The 19,787-nt window shown below is 40.1% G+C and overlaps 1 protein-coding gene across 5 annotated transcripts in view; it reads left to right on the top strand.

Annotated features, from left to right (window-relative positions):
• The window catches only part of tnk2b (tyrosine kinase, non-receptor, 2b), a 44,788-nt gene extending 25,393 nt beyond the window's left edge, over positions 1 to 19,395 (top strand). The window contains exons 4-19 of one of the 5 annotated variants that reach the window (XM_088311570.1): positions 2,074 to 2,343; positions 2,428 to 2,580; positions 3,920 to 4,083; positions 4,666 to 4,785; positions 4,903 to 5,029; positions 5,208 to 5,354; positions 6,707 to 6,846; positions 7,042 to 7,236; positions 7,478 to 7,569; positions 8,149 to 8,193; positions 8,474 to 8,907; positions 10,580 to 11,531; positions 11,628 to 11,698; positions 12,684 to 12,779; positions 13,837 to 13,967; positions 15,560 to 19,395. In XM_088311570.1, coding sequence (XP_088167696.1) covers positions 2,074 to 2,343; positions 2,428 to 2,580; positions 3,920 to 4,083; positions 4,666 to 4,785; positions 4,903 to 5,029; positions 5,208 to 5,354; positions 6,707 to 6,846; positions 7,042 to 7,236; positions 7,478 to 7,569; positions 8,149 to 8,193; positions 8,474 to 8,907; positions 10,580 to 11,531; positions 11,628 to 11,698; positions 12,684 to 12,779; positions 13,837 to 13,967; positions 15,560 to 15,566 — 3,144 coding nt within the window. In that variant the 3' untranslated portion in view covers positions 15,567 to 19,395. Of the gene's footprint in view, positions 1 to 2,073; positions 2,344 to 2,427; positions 2,581 to 3,919; positions 4,084 to 4,665; positions 4,786 to 4,902; positions 5,030 to 5,207; positions 5,355 to 6,706; positions 6,847 to 7,041; positions 7,237 to 7,477; positions 7,570 to 8,148; positions 8,194 to 8,473; positions 8,908 to 10,579; positions 11,699 to 12,683; positions 12,780 to 13,836; positions 13,968 to 15,559 lie in introns of those variants that run through there. The other 4 variants (XM_088311569.1, XM_088311567.1, XM_088311572.1 and 1 more) reach the window with 4 other exon arrangements.
• The last annotated feature ends 392 nt before the right edge of the window (positions 19,396 to 19,787 follow it).

The raw sequence follows: 19,787 nt of genomic DNA, 5'->3' as shown, positions 1-19,787 counted from the left end.
GTTTGGCGGGCCGAATTAAAACGTTTAACGGGCCGCATGTGGGCCCCGGGCCGTAGTATGCCCACGTCTGCTTTAATGTAATCTCTAACTTCATTTATAATGTTACCCTTGCAAAATCATTTAATTGCAAGTAGGTGAGTTTTCCATCTATTTCTCCAGAAAAATTCATGACTCAGCAACTTGTGAATAGTAATTTGCGAATCGTCAGCGGGTTACTGTTGAGCAGTAGAGAGTCACAATTAGTTTGCATCATGTTCATGTGGACGTGGTTGTTCACGTGGCTTTACAGTGTTTGAAACAAAACAGATTATTACTAACAGCTTCCTTTTTTCTTCATTGGCTTATTTCCAGTCATCGTCAGAATATTTTGAATGTTGAGCCTCCTATTAGAAATTACACAGTGTCACGGTGGTGGTTTTAAAAAGGGAACGGCATTATGTCATGTCTGGTACGGCATGAAAGTGACACCATACACCGCCTGTGACTGTTTATATTTGGTCAGTCAAACATGTTGGGCACCAAGGATTCATTGACTCATCTTTCTAATCGTCTAATTGCTGTGTACAGAGTTTTTTGTGCATGTCATTCCGCCGAACGTGCATGCTTGAGAGAAATATCAGTTTGTACTGCATCTGACGTGGGCTAACTATGGGATTTACTGTATTTAAAAAAAAATAAAAAATTATGAATGGCAGCTTTCACGAGTTCCTTTCTTTGAGCCTCTAAACAAAGAGTCTCTGCTGAGCAGGCACGTTGTACACGAGGGGAACTAAAAACCCTACTCATGCTCACATTCACCTTACTTAATCTCATATTGCTTGGCCCGATGAGCACTTCGTTGCAGCTAAGTAATTTCCTGTTGAGTCCTTCATGATCGCTGCATGTCTGTGCGCAAGCTGCTGCATTTGCATAGCTGCTCGCTCAAAAAACACTCATACAAAATTGTTGGTACACTACTGTTCAAGGAAAAATAAATAAATAAATATAATGGTCACTGAAATAAGTTGAAACGGACCAAATTAATGAGAGGTATATTTGATGGAAACTAACCAGTGAAAATCAGGTACCTATTTTTTCTTTATTTGTAGTCCACCAACAGAATTATAAAATGATTAAAAAAAAAAAGGATTGTACCCTAAAGTTAATATTTTCTTGCAATCACAGCAATCAAATGATTTACTGTAACTCTGTCCTTGTCGACAGGTATGTGCAACTGCTGTAACTGTCTGGTTTAAATTATAATCTTGGCAAGTTTTATTTATAAAAATAATAATAATAATTCGAACAAAGCACAAAAAACAAAGCTATACCAGATTTTGATTGTCATCATTTATATATATATTTTTTTTCCTTTCTTTTCTCACAAAATGATAGTGTTTATGATAGTTTTTCTCTAAAATATCCCCCCCTATAAAAAGTTACTGATTTGAGGTGAATGAGTGCTGCCAACAATTGGAACAAGATCAACTTAGTGTCTTTTGGGTTTTTACCATCTGATCGAACATTCCTGTGGAATCATTGTTTAATTTCTAAGCGAGTAGATATGGCCTCTATAAAATTTATCGTTATTTTCCTAAATATTTTGGCAAGGTCTGTCTGATCTAAAAAATTGTAGTTTCCGGCTTGATGTTTTGCTCATTATAGTTGAATATTTTTTAGAGTTATCCGTACAGAAGTTTATTGGAATTGTTCAATTTCACAATTTTGTTCACTGACGCAATTGCGGCGCTGATAAAAAAAAAAGTGAACAATTGCTTATTATTATCAATTATTAAATCAGGGGTGGGCACACTTTTTGATTGGCGGACGAAAGCATTACAACAATATCTATGTCTTTGAAAAACCACAGTATTTAGAAAATAAAACATTAACAAGGTTTATTCATTTAAATTTTTTTCAAATTCGGCGGCCGGATTAAAACGTTTAACGGGCCGCATGTGGCCCCTGGGCCGCAGTTTGCCCGCACTTGCATTAAATCATAGTAGACACTGCTCAGTTTCCTTTTGCTCTTTTCTTTATACTCTTTAGATTTCCAGATTTACTTTGTTGTTTTCTCCCTTAATTCCTCTGTAGGTGTTCAGTGGGAAGCGTCCGGATGGAGGCGACTTTCCCCAGCAGGGCCAGCCCACCTCCTCCTTCCGCAAGATGTCTCCCACACCTCCCTTGGGCCTGGTGGAGGGAGTCCTGACCACACATCTCACTGGAGATGTTCCGCTTGATGGCCAACAGCAGGCGCTGACCTGCCTTATCCCAGAGAAGGATCTGACTCTCTTTGAAAAGCTAGGGGATGGATCTTTTGGCGTCGTGAAGAGAGGAGAGTGGCTGACTCCTGCAGGAAAGATGGTGAGGTCGCTTCTAGTTGCTGCATGACGGTGCGTATGCAACAAAATGTTAGCTGGGTGATGCTATTAATGTTTTGCTTTGCAGATTAACGTTGCTGTGAAGTGTTTGAAGACAGATGTGCTCAGCCAGCCCGAAGCTCTGGAGGATTTCACCTGTGAGGTCAACGCCATGCACTCGCTGGATCACCAGAACCTCATTCGCCTCTACGGTGTGGTGCTAACACACCCAATGAAGATGGTAGTGCAAACACAGAACGGCACCTACAGAGCAGTGTTGTTTTCGTCAATGTTGGCGATGACGAAATGTTTTGTTAACGCCCCTTTTTTCCCATGACGATGACGAGACGAGCTAAACTTGGCTCTTCGGAAAACATGACATGACACGTGAATTTTCGGTGACGAGGCGAGACAGAACGGAATTGTGAGCACGTGATCCGTCAGACGTTCAAAATTGATGACATCCCTTCCTATTTTACATGTAATCTGTCTTTCAAAATTTGCAATGCTTCTAAGACCTATCCTCATTTGGGCACCCCCACCACCGGGACAGGGCGCACGCGTCGCACACATCGCACTCACACCGGCACATCAAAACTGAACGCTTCTGCAGTCATTTGTCTCGACTCACAGACACTGGCACGTTTTCCTTTGACGGACCATGACGAAAGTGACACTCGGTAGGCTTCTTGGTTCTGATAACAACAAGCTGTTACAAGTAAAGAAGACATATGTTTGATAGAGTTTATATTTGTACGACTGTACTATAGAAAGAGTCTACTACAAGTCTATGTTGTAAAACGTTTTTATTTTCTTTATTTATGTTGCTTTGAGTGAAATTAAGCCAGTTGCTAAATAAAATGTTTTGGTTCCTGGCTTATTTGGTGCAAGGAGCGTTGATTCCATTGTAATGAATAATCTTTAATAGGCGGTCAGAAAGTCTTTGCTATTGGGTGGAAACCTTGTACGCCTATTTTGAACTAAAACCTTTTAGAATTTTCGTCGACTAAATTTACTAAAACCAGACTGAAACCTTTTTGAGTTTTCGTCGACCAAATCTATCACAAATAGAAATGACTAAATATAATGAAAATTAATAATCTTTTTAATCCAAAAGACAAAGGCTAAGCCTCAATCTAAAATGCCTGCCCAAAACAACACTGCTACAGAGGGAGGACGATGCAAACGTAAAGCGACACATTTACCTGTGTGCATACATGGCAGACTCACATGACCTTCAAGTCCATCAGAATCTGCTTTGGCATCTGATGGCCTTTGTGTGAGAGATGATGAAAGGTTGGAGGAAAGCAGGGAGAAACAGGAAGGGAGGAGAGCAAGTGTACTCGTGGCGAAAATAGCCGCTGGCATTTCTGCCTTTTCAGCTCAGCGCTACCTTCAAGTGCCAAATAGTTGGTGAGCTATGTCAGTACTTTTAGCCTTCCTGTTTTTGTCACATTACTTTGTCAACATAAGCTCTCATGCTCTTCCTCTAATATCCCAATGTGCTTTAGTTTTAAACTGACTTTCCTTCTCATTCATCTCTTTCTCATTCTCTCTTTCTCGTTCCCTCTGTGCTCTAGGTGACCGAGCTTGCGCCTCTCGGTTCTCTGCTGGATCGCTTGCGGTGCGTCCATCCACAGGGCCCCGTGTTGATCCACACTCTGTGTCACTATGCTGTGCAGGTGGCCTGTGGCATGGCCTATCTGGAGCAGAGGCGGTTCATACACAGAGATCTGGCGGCCAGGTACGGTAGAAACTTGCAAGATTCAGTATGGAGCCTTAGACAGGCGGGGTGTGCGGCTCATAATCTTTTTTGGGGTGGTGTTCCATCTACTGTGTACTTTATTGCTAGTCGGTTCCCTTTAAAATATTTTTATGGCATCTGACGTTATTTTATGGATGTAGACTTTGCTTCTCCACCCTGACATTTGTAAACTATTACCGAGTAACTTGCCCCAAGGGCTAAATTAGTCATTTCCTGGCTGCCAAATGTTGTCACGTATACATCCTTAATAGGTACTCGGTTAATTTACACATACAGATGACATTTTTTTGCATATTTATTAAGTTTATTGTACATGTGCAATACATTATAACCTACACCACAGTAATGTTATTGAAAAAAAGAACAGTGCTAGTACCTACTGAAATATTGTCAAATAATGCCTTGTGAGGATAAGCGGATTGGAAAATTGATGAATGGATGCAACTTTTAGAATATGCCAATGACTCAAGAAATGGTCACAGTATTGTATGACTTCATACTGCACATTTGTTGTTATTTAAGTCACAAAGTTCTTAAGGTTAAATGTGTTACTTTCTTCAGGAACATCCTTCTGGCATCAGCCCACAGAGTGAAGATTGGCGATTTTGGCCTGATGAGGGCGCTACCGAACAATCATGAGCATTACGTCATGCAGGAACACCGGAAGGTTCCCTTTGCGTGGTGAGTCAACTGATGTGAGAAAGTAAAAACTTCATTTAGTTTATTTTTTTTTCTTAATTTGTATTTACCAGTCTGTTTGCATTCCACTGGAAATAAATATTTTTTTCTGAACTTTAGGTGCGCCCCCGAGAGCCTGAAGACCAGAACCTTCTCTCATGCTACTGACACGTGGATGTTTGGCGTGACCCTATGGGAGATGTTCACACACGGTCAAGAGCCTTGGTTAGGACTCAATGGCAGCCAGGTAGATACACCTATTTTGGAGCATTTCAGTTAAGTTGTAAATATGATTAGCGGATAAGTGTTGGAGAAATGATATTCTTTCATAATATGAATGAAATTGTGGATCAAAATAACCAGTACCTAAATACTGCAAGACATTTGCAAATTTAATCAAGAAAGTTATTTTTTTTATCCTCCAGATCCTGCACAAAATTGATAAAGAAAGTGAACGCCTCCCAAAGCCAGATGACTGTCCACAAGATATTTACAATGTCATGTTGCAGTGCTGGGCACAAAAATCCGATGACAGACCAACTTTTGGAGCTTTGCGGGAGTTCCTACTTGAGGTAAAGCACCCACATTATTTATATTCTTGGGAGATCTATACCTTCAGCAATATTAGAGAAAAGCTACGTGAATGTCAATCTGGATGACTCTCATTGCGTAAATTTACCTTTATCGACACCTAGCGGACATTTGCAGAAAGCGCATTCTGAGTGCAGACCTCTGCCAACATTATCACAGGAAAGAAAGTAGTGAATGGCTCCAAGAAAGCATCCAACTAAAAATGGAAGCGCTCAAGTTTGTACAATGCTCACATAATTTAAAAACACACACGCATACAAAAAAGAGAAATTATAGATTTGTTATAGTTCTGAATCTGGATTAATTACTTAATAGGAATTAGATTTCATTCACATTTTGCTTTCTGGATTGGCCTAATTTTTTTCTCCCACTACATTAACCCCATTTTAATGGTTGGATTTTTTTTTGTTATAAGATGTTATGTATTATATTTACATATAATTATTCAGTGTTTTGACTCTCACCAAAATGTAGCCAGTGGAAAAGCCCATTTGCAACAAATCCACGTCTCTTTAGTCGCTAAAATTCATACATACAAATGAAGCAATAAATGACCAATAACAAATAAATAAAACCCACCCAAATAAAACTTTAGACAAAGGAATCATTATACACATATTGTTCATTACTGCCATACCTGACCTATTGCTTGGCGATATGGGGAAATACATATAAAACAAATACACAGCCTCTCTATTGTCTTCAAAAAAGAGCTATACAAATTATCCACCATCCAAGTGATCTAGAACCAACCAATCCTTTATTCATCAAATTACACACTCTTAAATTTCACGACTTAGTTGGATCTAAAACAGCTCAAATACTGTACAAAGCATACAATAACCAACTCTGCCACAGTAATCCGAAACCGCTCAAAATGAAAGAGGGTTGCTGTTATAACGTAAGAGGCACAAGTGGCTTTAAAAAAAATTAAAGATACAAACTAACACAAAGCAAATGTCTCTGGTAAAGGTGTTCCATCTATGGAATCTGTGGTGTTCAAATGTAGGTTTTACAAAATTATATATATCAAGTATAAATATGAATAACATTTAGTTATCATGTGAACCTTGTACGGAAGTTATATTCTACAATGGCATAATGCTTTGTAACTACACAATTAACCAGTGTAATCATTTGATATGTTTGTTAAGGGGACGACTCAATAAGTGTTGTTCAAAGGGAGTAGGAAGGAGTACATGTAAACCGAGTTGATCCGTGACATGAACTGATTATTTGTGTTTTCTTTCTTTCTGCCAATTTTTGTATTTATGTTGTAATGTTCATATGTGCAATAAAACAAAGTGATTTTACACTGTGATTCGCTCATTAGGTGATGCCCCAATGTGCTTCTAAAGTCCATATGTGTGTGTTTCAGACCATGCCAACGGACATGTGTGCGCTGCAGGACTTTGATGACCAAGATAAGCTCCTGATCCAGACTGATGATGTCATCACAATCATTGAGGGCAGGTGAGAATCATTTGGGTGTTTTAGGTGCTGATAGTGGAGATCTGTGAATGTGATTTGTGCACTTGAATTTATTTATCTTTATCATTACTGGTAACGTCTTCTAGCATCTCACAGGAACACTCTACTCTGAATTAGAAATAAAATATTGGTGATGGTTCTTTTAGCTTCACACTGATTCATTTTTTCATATTTCAGAGCCGAGAACTATTGGTGGCAAGGTCAAAATAAACGTACCCGGAAAGTGGGATCGTTTCCCAGGCATGTGGTGACATCAGTGGCGGGTTTGTCAGCTCATGACATCAGCCGACCACTTAAGAACAGCTTCATCCACACAGGCCATGGAGATGCCAACCCTCATCGTTGCTGGGGCTTCCCTGACAGGATTGATGAGTAAGGCCCCTTGATTGCTTTATTACAAATCAGTTAACAAGTCACTTGAATTAGGTCACGTGAAGATGTTTGATGTTCAATACGTAAGCGATGCTCTTATTTCAGACGGTATAGAGCAGGATATTGACGAATAGATTTACAGTGTGACACTATGGCCAGTAGATGGCAGTAGTTCATTACATTTCTTTTTAACGGCCTTGCTCAATTAATCCTCCAAGTATGCCCCTCCTGTCTCTACTAGTTTGTATCTTGGGAATCCTATGGATCCTCCTGATGTTCTTGGTTTGGACCTCAGTGGAGCTCGGCCCACTCAACTACCAGGGCGAGCTAAAAGTGAGTATATGATTACGTAACGTGACCATCACCTTTTGAGGATAATTTCCCTCCCTTTTTTCTAAAGCTTGCGTGGCAGGTTAAGATTCTAAATTCTCTAAAGGTTTGAATGGAACCCTAATTAGAATGAGCGGTATTTAAAAAAACAAAACAAAAAAAAAACGGTTGGACGGATATTTTATTTTGTTTTAACAATATGACCTGCTAAAGGCCTAATACATGATACTGGTACATCTATTACTTAAGCTTTAGGTCATGCTCAGCCCTCCGTTAGGTAATTTATGTTCTTGCAAAGTAAATTTTGTTTTATCATTTATTTACTACAGAACATAATTAATTTTCCTGCTGTACTGTATTTTCAAGTATAAGGTCCTCTTATTGATATTCATGTCCAGGTGTCCTGTCAAATTGTTGCTTTTCATTTGACTCATGAATGTCCTTTTTTCTTGACTTTGAAATGCCCACAGAAAAATCTTTTTATTTTTTCTTGACTTGCTTGAATGGTGTCTTTTCTGACCTACTTGTGGTCCTTTTTCCCTTCCCGTTCTTTGCACGACGGTGGCTACATTTTGTTTCCAGAAGAGCCTCCTCCTCGCCCTCCTCAACCAACAGTGTTAATCAAGAGTAAGTTTAGTTTCTCTCAGCAGCTCCTCACCCATTGCTCCTGCCCTCTCTGTTCCCTTCTAGCTCCACTCTTCAAAGGTACCACTCATGTATTTTTTTCTCTTTTTTGCTTGTTGTGCTGTGACTCTAACTTGACTTTTATTTTCCATTCCATAACTATTTCTCCCACACTGAACCATGCTATCAGGTGCCCTTGCTGTGCGTTATACATTTTGACGGTTTGAATTCATCCTCCCCTCTCACAAAAGTAGTGAATTATGTTTTGCACGTTTCTCCTTAGAGCCTTGTTACGATGCAGTGTATCAGGATGAGGACTTGACATCCGCTGGATTGAAGAAACTGCCGCTTTGGAAAACAAGCTCTGTCAAAGGCCTCAAACTTAGACCGACGGCCTGGGTCTCTTCTTCCAAACTGGGGACTGACAAAACCTCAGAGTCAAGCCATTACCCCTGGAGAGAAGTGTCCCTCATTGACTTTGAGGAAGAGTTTGCCTCACCCACACAATCCCCCTCACCTGTGGTTGAAATTCCAATCCTCAGTCTCGCGAAGCTGGCTTTGGAAGCAGAGAATCTCTTGGACCGGACACCCCCTCAGAGTCCCTCCAAGTCGTTACCCCGCCCTCTTCACCCCACACCAGTTGTAGACTGGGATGCTCGGCCTTTACCTCGTCCCCCGGCGTATGACGATGTAGCTCAAGATGAAGACGATATGGAGGTGCGGTAGGACATGTCGGCACAATCCGTATGAGTGACACTCAAGTGCATGTCGACTGTTATTTTTTTAAATAATGCTAATAACAACCCCTTAAAATCAGAGTCATAATCCAAAATCTGTCAATAAGCCGCCAATACGCACTCAACATAGGTTAGATATTACTACAAATGTTTGTGCTTTTACAGAGCGGTACAGCTTATCAGAATCTGAAAATTATGCATGACGACGCCAGCATTTGGTGCAATGTCAGCTGTCATTGTAATGTCAATGACAAAAAAAAAAAAGAACAGAAGCTTTGCGCACAGCATGTTGCGAGATGCAAGTTTTGAGTGTGGATGTCACAGTCACTATGTACAGTGGTGCGTAATTTTCCTGTCGAGTGTGCCGGCAGCGAGTGTTCCGTTTCTACTTAGTGAAATAAAAAAAGGGATGTCGGCGAAATTTCAGGATCAAACTGAAAAGCATTATATTCTTTAGAGCTACAGCTTTTAACTTTTGAACACTTTTGAACAAAAACTCCCTGTCCTCTACAAAGGAGTTGAAAGGCAAAATTCATTTTTTGATACATGAATGCGACCAATGCATTTGCTCTTTCATTTATGATTGCCTTGTGCAATTGAACAGTCTGGATAATTATTTGATCTTATTACACAATGTGCTCCAATTACCATCACGTGGTCATGTTCTTGAGTAATGTTTGAAAATATGGAAATCCTGACAAATCATTATAGAAGTGAAGTTGTGTAGGTTGGCAGCTCTGAAAACGACAGCTACCTATTGATCAAAAACACTTTGTAATTGCAAGGTTCAAACAGGATGTTCTCAGAGGGAATTGGGTTAATGTGTCATAAAGCTAATTGCAACAGAGATACGGACAGACTGGAAGAGTCACAGAAAGGCATCGATGGATGTCCTTGGACATTTTATTCGTTGATTCATGGAAAGTTTGCAAGTTGTGCACAACTATTGAAAGGTTTCGAAGTTTTGTTTGCTTTCCCAACATTTAGAGAAGGTCAAATTGAGTTCACCTTTAAGAGTTATAGTGGATTATATACTCATCTTTAAATTTCACCTGAAAGTCCAACTTTGTACAAATGATATATGTCAAATCCAGGATGTAGTTTGCCCACAGTGAGCTTGGATCGGTTGCTGCACAGCGCAAGCGATATAGAAAATGAATGAATGTGCTTCACAGCACTCTATCGGCATTCTGCCATTCCCTTTCACATAGTTTCCAACTTTGTCACACCATTTCCTGACACTTAAATTTAAACAGCACCTTAGAAAAAGGTGAATAAAACACGGCATTCAAAGGCACTTTGGATCGGCATCAGTCATTCTGCACATAACCACTAAGCTCGATGGAGGCTCGATGCTCAGCCTTTACTGGTTGTTGAAGAACGTCAGTTTGCTTCCTGTGCACTGCTGAGGTGCCCTTGAGGGGGAAAAAAATCCCCTAACTGGTACTGCTGTGCAGCCACTCTATTGAAACCCTCTCTTGATACATGCAGTGCCGAAGTTCCATTTCTTGATGCATGTTTGTCGGGCGGTGTTTGTTACAGTCTGTAGCGGTAATGCAGATAATACAAATAGGTGTCATTGGAAGTTTCTCCTGACTGGAATAACATACAACATACATAATAACATCCATACATTTTCTTTTTCCTCATAGGTGAGCTCCATCAATAGCATGGAGCAGCGGCACAGTGAGGAGCAGAAGAATCTCCATATCCCACAGGAGCATCTCTCCTGTGGACAGGAAGTGGAGGGTGTGACCCGTTTCTGTAGAGTTCCAGACAAACCAGGCCTCGAAGATAACCTCTTTCTCCCCAGCGAACACAGCCAGGGCCCAACTACCTCATTCTCTCAGTCTGCAGAAATATTCCAGGAACTCCAGCAGGAGTGCATGAGGAGGCTCAATGTCCCGACATCTCAGAGTTCCACCTCATGTCTGCAGGCACACCTGTCTTCCCCGGAGGACAAACCCCAAATCCCTCCTCGTGTCCCTATTCCCCCTCGCCCAATTAAAAGGGGCGACTACTCCTCTGCTCGTTGGTCGAGGGACCTCTCTCTGTCCCCAACCACGGCCGACGTCACCGAAGACATTTCAAGCTCTGAGCAGCACCGGCCGCCTCAAATCCCTCCGAGGGAACCTTTGTCGCAGCCTGGCTCCAGGACACCCAGCCCCAAACTCCTGGAGGTGGGCTCCCCACAGCAGAGAGTCTACTCTGTCAGTCCCACCACCATGCCAGTTGCCCTTACCACCTCCTACCTCTCAACCTCTCCAGGTAAATTCATGCCTACTACGCACAGCTTTGCCTCAGATCCCAAATATGCTGCACCCAAAGTGATCCAGGCACAGGGGAAGGACTTTGTAAACAAGGGCCCCTGCATCCTCCCCATAGTTCGTGACGGACGAAAAGTCAGTAACACTCACTATTACCTTCTGCCAGAGAGGCCGCCCTACCTTGACAAATACGACCGCTTCTTTAGGGAGGCCGAGAGCCTGACTGTCAGCACTGTGGAGGACAGACTCATACGGCAAGCTAATACCGCTACGGTCCGACCGATGGTGCTCAACACTTTGCAGGGGCAGGCCCAGGGACAGGGGATCGTCCCACTGGGTGAGCTGAAGACTAATTTCTCCTCCAACAATAACAGCACTCTTGGACCACGGACAGGAATGAAGACATCAGTTAGTCTCTCTGGTATTTGTGCAGAAGGTTTGACAGCACCAGCAGGCACCGCTCACTGTCCCGGATTGGAAAACTCGGCTGACAGAGTCAAAGTGGTAATGTTATTAAAGATGTGTTTGCTTGATGTTTAAAATGACAAATCCAATAACGAACTGCTGTATTATCGAATACCTGTCTGACCATCAAACCTGAGCTTTGTTTTTGTACGGGCAAAATATCCAGTACGATACAGTGTTGTAAGTACAGTACTGCATCTCATATTGTCTAAGTAGTCATGTTATTTATGCTCAATACATCATATTCTAGTAATCTATGTACTGTAAATTCATAGTCTTACTGCTGGGGTCAAAGATCACATGGTGCTTATGGTTGTTCAGTGCACAGTGATCCATACAGCTCTCTATTTATAATACTATACATTTGATACACAAAGTAATAATTATAGTTAGTAATTAATGATTAATTAATTAAAACAATTCACAATATAGTTTTACAGTCTGAAACATGAAATGACTGTTTGGTCATGTGACTTCAGCAAGCTGAGCTGCGTGTCATCACCTGAGCAACTTTTATGTCATTTTCAGTTGACAGCAAGAGGCGAAATAGAAAAAAATTGGTTGATTTTGCTGCCTAATTCATTTTCCACAATCACAATATTAATCATAATGCCATGTTTTGAGTCGTGGGGCCAATTAGACGTATCATTATCAAGAACGTCTTTGACGTGACTCCCCTTTTATACGGTGGCCGAGAAAGTTCAGAACAATTGCAAACTCCACAACACAACAACACTGAACCTCGGCACGGCTGCAAAAGCCACAACACAACAACAGTCGTCTACAATGCGATTGACAAACATTTGGAGCACTTTTGCTGCATCCTCCAACCGCTGGTATTTCGAAATTATGGTATTTTTGTCAACATGCCGCAGTCATTTTTGCCACATAAAATGATTGATACAGTACTTGGTGTACCAGATTTTTTATTAATCATTGATTGTGTAAAAAGTGTGTTGATGTGATTTGATTAATGGATATATTTTTTTCCTTCTTGATTTGCCTGTGTGATTGTGTCACAAAGGTGCAGGAGGCAGTTCACGGCGTGACGATAGAGGAGTGCCAAACTGCCCTCCATAACCACAATTGGAATATTGAAAAAGCTGTGCATTACCTGAAGGTAAGAACAAAAAGCTTTTTGCTTAAGTTGTTGGCAATCATTTGGCTGAAATGAACAAAACTTTTTTTTTTCAAACTTTTTTGCAATATAAATCACCTGTCTTGTACATTCACAAGGCAACATGACCAGTCATATTCATGATGTTGTGTCATAATGTGTGTGTTTGTGTGTGTGTGTGTGTGGGGGGGGGTTGTGTTGTCCCGATATGTCCTTGACAGCGAATGATGCATGCTTCTATCGTTTTCTTCTTTTCTTCAAGAGCATGGCTGCCATGATTCAAGTCAATTTAATGTTTTTCTCTGCATCAATTCACATGATTGACTGTTGCATTGTCAGAAAACCACGGGAAATATCATCAAACGTTTAGACTTAAATTATTGGTGATATCTATGGAGTTAAAGTTCCCACATAAAAAACAAAAGATTTTAAAACTTTTTAACAACCCCCCCCCCCAAGTATATTGTAGTTTTGTAATATAGGTAATATTTGTGATGCAGTGAGGGAACTGCAGTGCTTTGCTGCTCCGCAAAGATCCCGTTTGGTGCATTCCAGGTCAACCCTCGCGCCATTCTGAGTAATAACAATTTTATGTGCAGCAACTGTAACTGCAAACAAGTAGTCATTGAAAGCTGATGTTTGCCATTTTTTTTCAAAGTGGATTCCTCCTAGGCTATAACGGGGCTTTGTTGATCCTTCCGGGGAAATTAGGCCATTGCGGCTGTGATGAACAGGTTGTAAATATTTCTACTGCTCCCTCCTCTCATGCTGTGTCTGCGCCTGCTGCGTAGTTTATTTCCTGTAAATGAAAAGTATGTGTGGCTGGTAAAAGACTCAAGGGAGCAATTAAATGTTTCTTAATAACCAGCAAAAAGTTTAGAAGATAGAGAAAAAGGCCATCAAGAGGTTTCGGTTTCAATCTAAGCAATGGTCGTGTATTTGGACTTACGAAGTTTAAAGGTGCTTGTGAGTGCTGCAAACAAAATAATTCTTCCAATGTCATGTCTTCCAATCAAAAGTGTCCTCTCTTCCTCCCCCAATTTCTGTTCCCCTCCCTTAGGTGGAGCAGTTGTTTTGTTTGGGTGTGAGGAGCCGGCCCGAGTGTCTCAAGCTGCTGGAGATGTGTGACTGGAACCTGCAGGTGGCCGGCACTCAAATGTTGGACGACTATCGATCCACAACACAACAGAGGTGCCGCTCATTTTGATCATTGCAAGTTGAGCTAAATATGCGTCACCAGTACAAATTTCTGGTTCTCCAATTGCAAATTCACATCTTTTTTTGGTTTGTCTTTGGTGTGTTGAAATCGAGCCTCTATTGGTCTGCACAACTGAAAAAAAAAAACAATTTTCTGTTTTGGGTACATGCCCAAACCGTGTCTAATACAAAAAGCATGGCTTTTTGGTATAATGTTGTGGCGTCATAGGTTTTTGTTATTCATAGCTGGGCTCAGTCCATATCCCTTTTGTTGAGGATATTGCCCTTATACTCTCATAATGCAAACTTCAACCACCGAAGGACAACAATTATAGTGGCCCGAACCACCTCGACATTGTCGCTTCACGGAGCGGTTTGTCTGGAAAAAAAAAAAAAGCCCCTTTTCTAAGCGATCATAAGCCACCATTGCATTGACAAATATTTTGCACGGCTCGGGAACTTGTTGCGCTGTTGGCGGTTGTACTAACAAGCAGAACAAGTTGAATCTGTAACTACAAGAGCAATGTTTTGAACTAGCTGCCCAGACGAAGACAAGAGAATGTTGTTGCCTTAAACGCCTGTTTCCAGCTCCTTCCCGGGGATGTGGATCATAGAAACAAAAAATTGTCTGAGAGTCTTTGACCACCACCTCAAGGTTGTACCGGTGCTCCCTTTCATTTTGTGGGGAAAGAGAACTTTGTGCGAATGTGCTGGCACCTTGCATTGTGACAAGCCCACAAGCTTCGCCAGGTGCCACAGGAACATCAGATATTGTTTTTACCACACTTTAATCGCCTTCTAAAATGATTAGATCACGACAATATTTTGGATTTTATGGCCAGTAAACCGCTGTAGTGAGCGGCTATAGCAAGGAAGATGTTATGCTCGTAAAATCCAAACAATTAGGGCGGTTGTTGTTGCGCACGGAAATTTGGGTGGAGATTGATGGCAGTTTTATGACATCGAGCCACGCGCAGTTTGTTTACATTAAGCATCCCGGTCATGTGGGAAGAAGAAGTTTTACCCGGCTCCCTACAGCTGCTTGAAGCTAAATAGGAATGTGTCCAGCCTCTTTTAACAAAATGCGACCAACTTTCTGATACGCCTCGGGGCTTTTGAGATTTCTCATTGCTTTGCCATCTGAAGTGACAAAGTTCAGAATTATTAAACAAGAGTCTGTACATTGTTGCAGGCCTTTTTTTTTTTTTTACGTCATCCTCTTAGCTTTCTACGTTAGCGGGAAGAAGGATTTAAATATTTTCTCTTCTAAACTGCAACACGTGATGTTCCCACATGGTCAAAGTCTGTGAAATGTCTCGTACAGTTTCCTTGTAAACAAAATGGCGGTTTCTCTATAACAAAAGGAAGTCACGCACTTTCACACAAAGGCTTATTGTCATTTTATTTTGTTGAATCAAATAAGATTCTATGTGTTCCATTGTAGTCTTAAAATGTTTGTGGCGGTTCGAAAGTGAAGTTTGAAGTTTCTTGTTCGAGGTGATATAACTTCCGTTGAAGTGATCTGCAGGTTGTGTTTTTCATTTCATTCCCCCTAATCTAATTCAAAGCTTCCTCAATTTTTGCAGGCTGTAAGGAAACATCTCCGGCTGCAGAGCTGCGATTGGAACTTCATCCTCAATAAAACATCTCTGGACCATCCGGTGTGAACCTGCAGACTGTTCAACCGGAGTATGAAAGCACAGTTCACTCAAATACAAACCTCACTTTCAATAAAGTTGGGACCTTATCTAAAACGTGAATTAAAAACAGATTACCATGATTTGCTAATCCTTTTCAACATATAATATAATGCACTGCAAAGACAATGTTCAAACCGATACAATTGATTTAGCCTTTTTTTTTTTCAAAATCTTCACAAATTTGGCATTTTTTGACTGCAAGATATTCTTATATAAAATGTGAAAGTCACCACTCTTTTTTAAAACACTGCTCAACAATCCAGGGTCTTTAGCGAATTTTGTGCTTCATAATGCGCCAAACATTTTCAATGGGTCTGAACCTCTGCGAGGCCAGTCGAGCAGCACTTTTACGACAAAGCCGTGCTGTTATAATGTCCCAAATATGCCTTGGCATTGTCTTGTTAAAATAAGACGTCCCTGAAAAAGACATCGCTTGGATGGCTGTGTAAAAAATATTCACCATTAATTAGCGGTGCTTTCACAGATGTGCGAGTGACCCATGCCAAGGATAAAATGGAGAATAAAAAAAAAACAACATTTTCACCAGTTAGAATTTTACTTTGTAGTGTTTAATTTAAATTAAGTTGAAAAGAATTTGCAAATCATTGTCTTCTGTTTTTCATTGCCGTTTTACCCAACGTCCAAACTTCATCGGAATTAGTGTCGCACAAAATTCCAGCTCCCCCTGAAAAAGTGATATTTGGACCGCTCAGAAATGGTTTCATTTATTAAGAATTTGTATGAGTTGTCCAAAGCAGACATGACTACAACGCTATTTTTCTGAGTCTGTTAGGTTTGTGTGTCAAAAACTTGTCAGACTCATTACCGGAGGGACATTCTGTGGTCTTTTCTTCAAGTCATTAAAATATCCAGTTGGAAGGTGATAATGAATTGGACAGCACACATGCACAGAACTTTTCTCACACCTTCCCGCTTTGCCAAAAGGTCATCAAAAAATACAATTTGTTTTGCCTCGATTGAACTAAAAAAAGTTGAAAGTGACCGCCAGCATAGTTTAAATGCCAACCTCCTAAACTGGATATGCATTGGCACCTACAAGCATTTTGGTCTTGGACCAAACTGTACCTCTCAATCATCGAATATTTATTTCTGTGCGCTGACCACGCTGTACAAGAAATATATCCCCATGGTTAGTGTTATAAAAAGGAAAAGGAACACCATTATGAGCACTGACTGCTGAACTCCTGCCCAGGAAAGTAAAGTTAAGCAAAAAAAAAAAATACAAAGAAAGAAATGAGCATTATACACCTCAATCAAAACAAGGAGCTTAACTGCTGCCAGGGCACTTTTATATGAGTGCATTGGTTTCGATTTCAAGTTACGACCAGTGGCCATTGTCGTCAAAGAATTCTCTTCTTATCATGAGTTCCCAAAAGTTGATTCTAAATGTTTTTAACCACCAAGTCTGCTGCAACTATGCACACCAAATAATACGAGACTAGTAATGCTGATGTAGCGTCATTTATACCCTCCCACTTCAAACCACAACTGATGCACACCTCAGTTCAAATGCTCAAAACTCAACTCAACTCGGACAACAATAGTCAATCAAATTTTAAATTGGGCATTTCAACAAGTTTGGTTTGTGAAAAATTGTCTTCCCCCATTTTTAACAAAGGAATGAGTTTACACGACTAAATTGTCCCCAACTTAGAGGCAAAATCATCTCAACATCTAACAAGTTGCTTGTTTTGTTGTGTCCATAAATGTAAATCATTTCCATTTTCAATTTGTTTAGTGTTTACAGTTTTTTCGTGACACTCCCAAGATGTATAATTTTAAAACCTTTTCCCCGTGAATCTGACCTTTAACCAATTCAATGGAGATAATGTGGTTGCAAAAATGTACACACCCTCATAAATGGGATAAGGCTGTGTTCAGAATTACTGTTAACCCATCACAGTCAGTCAGCACACCTTGCACCATGTTGAGTTTATCTGATTACCCCCCCCAAAAAACTAATTAAAAAAAAAATTATATATATATATATATATATATATATATATTTAAAATTCTCTTTAATTTTATTTTTAGTTTTTTAAGATTTGTGGTCACATCTTACAACACAAGCCAACCAACACATAGTGGAAGTTTATCAGTTTTTTTTTTTTTTTTTTTTTATATAATTTTGGGGGTTTAAATATATTTCAATGTGAGTCAATTAGACACGGATTTTGGCTATCCACGGGCCAGCCTGGTCGCTGGCCTTCGCGAGGAGCGGGGATCCACTATACTTTAAATGGTGGCAGGTGTTAAAAGTTATCTTTGTTTTCTGTTTTTGGAGTTGTACCGGTTATAGGTCACATTACTGGTGGAAAAAGTTTTGAAAGGATTTATCTTGGCCTCGTGGCATTTGAATTGGGGTGTGTCAACTTTTTATATCCACTCTACAGTCCGGCCGTCATCAATTTATATGATGAAACCTCTGATTTATTTTTCAATCAAATCCCTCAACAATGAATTATCCAAACTCAATCCGCATGATAAATAAATATTTGGGCCTTTTGTTCAAAGAGAAAAGGAAATAAAAAAGATTCTAGAGTACTTGGGAATTCTAAAATTCACTTTCATGTGGTCAACAAAACACAAGTCATATGCCTGCATGATCCTTTCTCAAAGAAAGCCCTCAACGTGTTGCCATTAGGGGCGTTCCGATCAGGGTTTCATGCTGATCACATGGTTTACCTGCACATCTTTCAATTTTACTCACAATTATTTAATCGATTAATCGGTCAATTTTTTTTTTCTATGAATTGCTGAATCAGATATAGAAGGAAGAAAAAACATTCTATCCAAATTTCCATCCCTTCATTATACAAAAACAGGAAATTAGTTGAAAACATACAGTAAATTAGGATTCACTTAATTGGTTTGCTCTGTAATGTGCAGTGTTTAGGAAAGGAGGAGAGGATGCTACATTGCACACAGGCTGGTCTCTAATTGGCTGCAGTCTGCAAGGTATGAGTTGCGGGTGACTGTTTTTTTATGTTGACTTCAAAATGGAACCACGAGGAGCATGCAATGGCAACCAAGCTTCAAGATGTGTTCAATATGCTTATTTTGGATGACAAAAGTCTATACAGACATTTTCTCATGTGCAATAAGGCTGCTGTAGAAACCGGATACTCGAACATGCGCCTTCTTTTGCGTCACGTGAGGAACCTCGAGCTTACATCGTTAGCTCTTTTGGAACGCATGGGAAGGAGGACTCAAAATGTTGGATACCATTTTCATACTCAAACGTTTGTTTCTATTTTTGAAAAGAAGGAAGTTGTCCTTTTTTTGCACGCAGATTTCGCACCTGCCTGATTGTTTTGGTGGTCTCCGCAGTATATTGATAATTTTGTTTGTCTTGAAACCGAGCTGCTGTAGACGTGTTTGAAGGACTGAGATGAACCTCGAGGTGTGATGATCCACCCGACGTCACACTGTTTGACAACTTTATGTAAATGATGTTATGCATATTTTTAATGTCTTTGATATTGTTTTAGCTATTTTTATTTCTGCTCTCCCCTCACACTTGCCATTTCTGCCTCATTTTTAGCCGTATGTATTTGCTCCCCAGTTTTTTTTTTCCTCTTTGCCAACTGTACAGATGGTTTTGTTTTTTTTTCTCCTGGGCTGATGGAAATGTTCATGGGAAGTTATTGCTGCCGAATCTATGCATTTTTTACTAAAGAATTAATTATTTTCCACCTCTTTTCCTGCATTTTATGAATCTTTGTTTCCTTCCTCTGAGTCATTTTTGAGCTGTGTGTCACATGAATTTACTGATTAATTGAGATATGCTGTCTGCATTATGAGTTTGTTTTAAATTTTAATTTAATTTGATATTTTTACAAAATCTTGTTTTTCACTCCATCACTCATGGCGCTCATTGTTAAAATTAGACAACAGCACAGCTGCTGGTGCCTAACAGTTTCAAATGAATCTGCAGTGAGTCTAAAAACGATTAGCGCATCTTGAAGCATACTGGTGAGTATTTGATGCGACTGAATATTTACTACAAACATTTTTACTCAACAGTAAATTAAATTCATTGAAGGGGGTTAGTCAACCCCCCCAATATTCTTTCTAGTCGAAACGTAGCATT

The sequence above is a fragment of the Idiotropiscis lumnitzeri genome, chromosome 12, assembly GCF_059441095.1.
Source record: "Idiotropiscis lumnitzeri isolate Australia: NSW breed Sydney's pygmy pipehorse chromosome 12, RoL_Ilum_1.0, whole genome shotgun sequence".
NCBI lineage: Eukaryota > Metazoa > Chordata > Actinopteri > Syngnathiformes > Syngnathidae > Idiotropiscis > Idiotropiscis lumnitzeri.
Note: the sequence above shows the minus strand (reverse complement) of the source record. Positions and strands in the feature narration are given on the sequence as shown.